At 27.2% G+C, this 5365-nt stretch overlaps 1 protein-coding gene across 1 annotated transcript; it reads right to left on the reverse strand.

Annotated features, from left to right (window-relative positions):
* Positions 1-1703: 1703 nt before the first annotated feature.
* On the reverse strand, positions 1704-2505 carry LOC113853203. Its single transcript, XM_027483702.1, has one exon. It carries the CDS (start codon positions 2368-2370, stop codon positions 1984-1986), a length of 387 nt encoding a protein of 128 aa, XP_027339503.1. The 5' UTR covers positions 2371-2505; the 3' UTR covers positions 1704-1983.
* Positions 2506-5365: the final 2860 nt, after the last annotated feature.

Below are 5365 nucleotides of genomic sequence, written 5' to 3' on the forward strand. Positions count from 1 at the left end.
AATTTATAAGTGTCACTTTTCAACTAAAAATCATATTTATTTAGTCACAAATTTTTTATAAAAATTAGTAATATATATATATATATATATATATATATATATATATTACTAAAACTCTATATTATTTTGTTTTAACTAAAAATTTCATGTTTTCTTTAGTTATCAATTTCTTATGAAATTGGTTGAAATGTCTCTTCATTTCAATTAAAAAATCATTTTTTATCGTAATTTATTCAAAAAATTATAAAAAAAGTCACTTTATTTAACTAAAAATCAATATTTCCTTTGTCATATTTTATAAAAGAAACTTATTAAAATATTATATTTTATTAAAATTTTATTAAGATTATGTTATACAAAATTTTATTAAAATATCTATTTTGACTAAAATTCAAAATTATAAAATCAACTAGCTCAACATAAGATTTTTTTAGAAGAAATGATAAATTTTGTCCATTACAAATTATATTTATGAGTAAGTTTTTTTGAGTAAAAACATGTCATTCCTTTTTCAATTGAGTAATTTTATAACTTGGGAAATATTTTATTCAAATAATATTATAATAAGTTTTAATTATTTTGTGTGAGTAGGACGGCATGGACTTCAGATGCAGTCAGATTCTTCCTCGTTGGTTATGCGCAGTGAAGTGCGTGATTAAATACTTACGAAGATACTTTGTCTCTCAAGTTAGGAGATGTTGATTTTATAAGAGCACCAATATAAGATCAGAAAGCGTATCTTACCTAATTGAGATTGATTATATTTTTACAATAGAATATTTACCAGTATCAATAATTAATTATGCTAGTAAACCAAACAAGCACCTAGTTGTTTGGCATTCTTTTTGTAAATGGTTACAAATTCTTTTGTCAATTTCACAATGTTATAAAACTAAGTATTGTTAAAATGACACTAAAAATGATGAGGTATATGAACATCAAACTGAAATATTGTTCGTATTGAAAAATGAATTTCATGTATATAATAACTAAAACTATAATTTAATCTTTGTTTCATTCTTTTGAATTCAACCTATGTTGAAGCATCAGTTATTTGAATTTAACTCGGCCGGCTTAATTCAACCCGAAATCGAACCAAACAAATTCAAGAGTGCATGTTTGTATTAATATTTTTCTCGTTGTTAATCGTATTGTTAATGATTAGTGATCTTCTGCCAGAAATACAATTCTGGATTTGCATTGCTGGTCCTAATCATTGGTCATTGTTAATTTGGAACCATTACATAAAATGGGAATCACAACGGTTAACGTGGGTATTTGATATTCAAATGTTGTTAGGGAGAGGTATTGGCTTTTTATCTTGGAAGAGTTATTGAACCGTCTTCAGGTACCTGAACCTCAATCATATCGCCACCCCAAGTTAGTAAGTAGTTTTATGTCATTTAAAAAATAATAATTTAAGAAATTTATCACCATAGAGTTGAGTTACAAAGAAAAAAAAGAAAGAAAGAAAAGCAAAATGACAATTACTATCGACCTTTAAATTAAGTGAAATCTGGTAAATGATAAAATAAAAACTCCACGTAACATTAAATAATAGAAAGGACAATTCTGCACAGGTTTTGTTCGCGTCATGGTTGATGAATAGAACGGTACAGTACACGGAACTTCTTTGATTTGGTCTCTTCTTAATTTCTTTAGAATGCGTTTAATTTGAAGTCAGTAACACTAATAAGCAACTAAAGAGTAATTAATTAACATTGATTTACGATTTGATTTTACACAAGAAATTTCCCTTCCATCAGTTCAGGTTTCACTCTCAGGATCAAGAATATACAGATCACACATTCCCAACCTCTATCCTAAACGAAAATACAAGCTGAAAACATGGAAGAAAAATAAATAAATAAATAAATCCTGGGTTTCTTAGTTCGATTTTCTACAAGCACAAACCTAAACCTTTCTCAACCTCTACACTACACACCCCACTATAACAACCTCTGATAATAGATCTCATTTCAATTAATTAACCTCAGGAATACTCTGTAGCACGGGCTTCCATGGCCTATGATGAGCATCATGGTGTTCGTTACTCACATGATCTTTGGCATGTATCAAGCGAACCAGAACTTGTTCTGCAGAAGCGTGTCCTCCTTCACCTTGTTTCTCTCTCCTTCTCAACAACTCCGCTAGCTCCTTCTTTGAGATCTTAATCTTCACCTTCCCATTAGCATCAGAAGAAGCTCTCAACGCACCCAAAAGCCTCTCCTTCTCCACGTTCCCCAAACTCAACCCATCAACCTCATCAAACACCTTCGAACTCATCTTTCTTTTATGCTTAGACGACAAAGAGCCCCAGTCATCGCCACCCCAATCCATAGACGACACCGTCGTGCAACAGTTTCCCATATATATGTGTATATATGTACTATATTACCAGCTATATATAGCTTAATTAATTTTCTTAACTATACTATATATACACGTAGATGGCTGCCTACGTATATATGAAGTGTTGCGTTGAAGTTTGTAAAATGGAATGATGGGAGAGATTTGTGAGGTGGCGAGGGTTTGATATTTATAAGGGTGATGTAAGAGAAGTGAATTTACATTTGGATTAAATCTTCATTCATGTGGCAGATGAAGGGGTAAGCTTTGTTGACCAAATTAAATTATATGATTTTAGATATATATGCCGTGTAGGACCCAAATGAATTATAAAGGTAATTGATTTGGTCCCTTGATCGTGAACGACGTGTGTGAAATGGGGAGCGAAACAGCATCTTTGGATCTGCCAGGCAAGTGAGTGTGAACGTGTATATGCCATTCGAATCTTGGACTTGGGATCGATAATGCCTTGCTGCTTCCATTTATTTACCTTCACGTGTGCCCTTCGTTTAATCATTTTCCTCCATCACAACCCTGCTAATGGGGTAAATAATCTTGCGCTCACAAATCGAATCAATCTTTAATCATTCAAAATAGATTAACTATTTAATTTTTCATCAATTTTTATTCAGAATATACTAAGACAATTCTTTTTTATTAACAAACTAAAATTATCAAAATTAATATTATTTTTATTAGTATAATCTTTGTCTAACAAAATCAAAGTATTTATACAAACATCAAAGACAACAGTGTAATATATTATATAATATCGGTGAAATTATTTATTGATGTATTATTAGGAAAAAAATATGCGAACGAGGACAATCCTAATGTTTTATGAAATTTTTATTTGACAGTAAATGATACTAAGACAATATCTTTCTATAAAAATTGTAATTCATGAAGTATTTTTTTTTGGTTTTAAATAAATATAAATATACTTGATTAAACCGTGTTTTTCTTTCTTAGTATCATTTATTTTATTTCATAAAAATGATAATAAATAAGGATTAAAGCTAATTAAAATTTTATATTTTTATGTAAATGATAAAACAATAAAATGCATTCTTTAAGACGTCTAATATTTAAAAATGAACGGATAGAATAAAAAGCATAACAAGAGAATAATGCATGCATTCTTCGTTGATGGATGATTTTGGGGAAAATATTATTGGTGGAATATTTAAAACACCGGAGAAGAGAGTTGAATGATGTATCAAACTCATGTTTTTCTTTGATCATGTAAGTGTCTTTCGTAATCATATAAGAAAGTTGAGATAAAACCAAGAGAAGAAACAACCATGCATTAATAAGTCGTAATCTTAAAGCCCATAGGAAAATATTATTGGGATTGAATCAACTTAATTTGTTGATGCTTGCACATATATAACAAAGAAAGATAGCTGCGTGAGTATGCTTTGTTTATAAGAAAGTAAAAGGAAGAACAACCACATCTATGGTACTCTAAGCTGGCTAGTTAGCTAAGCTGTGGCTGTAGAACATTATTGTCACTCGGTTGTTGAACGCATGCAATCTGTCTAAACGTAATGAACAGTTTATTTGAAGTTGCTTACAAAGCTGGATTATTATTATTTTATCTAGTAATCAATCATTTGAAGAAAGAGAAAAAACAGAAGAAAAGAATCACATTATTTTATATAACTACTCTCATTTAGTTTTCTTAATTAAATATTTCATATCAAAATTTCATTTAATCGTTAGTATAATGCAACAAAAATAGAATATATTACTGATATAAATAAATTTTAAAATATTTTAACTTAAATAGATTTTTTTATATGTTTTCTTATTCTTATGAATCTACACTAATTAATGACATACCACACCTATGTTACGCTATGAAAATAGCCTACCATCATCGCACACATAAATCTTCTTACAGAAGGCTAACATGGTCGGTAAAATTTATATATAAATTTATAAAAAAATTAATTATGAATAATCAAAATTAAAATATTAAGTTATGTAAATTGATTTTTAAATAATAATGTAACTATTTAAAAAATAATTTAATTATTAACATATAATTGCATAATTCAGATTTATTATTATCATTTTTATGTAAAAATATTTTTACTCAGTATGTGTCCCCTCTTAAATTAATTTTCTTGTAGGGATAACAGGTCAAGTTTAACGACAACATTAAATTGCAAGCATAATAAAAGGAAAAAGTAAGGGTTTTTATGAGCATATTACTACACAAAGGATATTGTTGCTAAACTTAAGTTCCTTGAGCTAGCTACACATATCTAACTCATTTCTGTCACTTTCTTCTTATAAAATATTAACTATCCAAAATATCTTATAATATACATAATGATATGTGTGCCGAAGAAGAAGAGCAGTCGATAGAATATATAGAGAAAAGTGGTCATATATAGACATAGTGACTCGTTATTAAGGAAATGAATGCGAGGAAGGAAATATTGAAGGTCAAGAATTAAAAGGTCGCTGGAAACGAAATTGTGGTTAAAGTAGTAAATTAATTTTATAATTGTAAATTTGGAATGAAATTTTGTATCTATCAATCTAATATAAAAAATGAATTTAATTAAAATATATTAATAATATAATTTTTTATAATGGTATTTAATTATAAACTATTGTATCATTAAGAATAATTCTTTTCGTTAATAATTAATTAAAAATATTTATTTATCTTTATAAAATAATTAACATTAACAGATATATAATTGTGTTCTAAATTATAGTTAATATACAATAATATATAAAGTAATAATTATTGACTGGCCGATAATATTATAAAATGATAACATTATAATTTATATAGTTTACAATAAAATAATTAGGAAAAAAATATTTTATACAAAGTAATAATTAAGTATTTTTATCGCATTAACTATACAAAATACACTTATAAGTAAATATTTCATAAAATTTTACTTTTTATGATTTTTTAATATTATGTTTATATAATATATATTATAATTAACGAGAGAGGAGTATTAAAATGTTAATAACATAAAACTGT

Source organism: Abrus precatorius, unplaced genomic scaffold, assembly GCF_003935025.1.
Source record: "Abrus precatorius isolate BTA unplaced genomic scaffold, Abrus_2018 Scaffold10, whole genome shotgun sequence".
In the NCBI taxonomy this organism is placed as follows: Eukaryota; Viridiplantae; Streptophyta; class Magnoliopsida; order Fabales; family Fabaceae; genus Abrus; species Abrus precatorius.

Excerpts from the sequence above, each read along its gene's own strand:
- LOC113853203 (XM_027483702.1), bottom strand. The coding sequence starts at position 2,370 with ATGGGAAACTGTTGCACGACGGTGTCGTCTATGGATTGGGGTGGCGAT.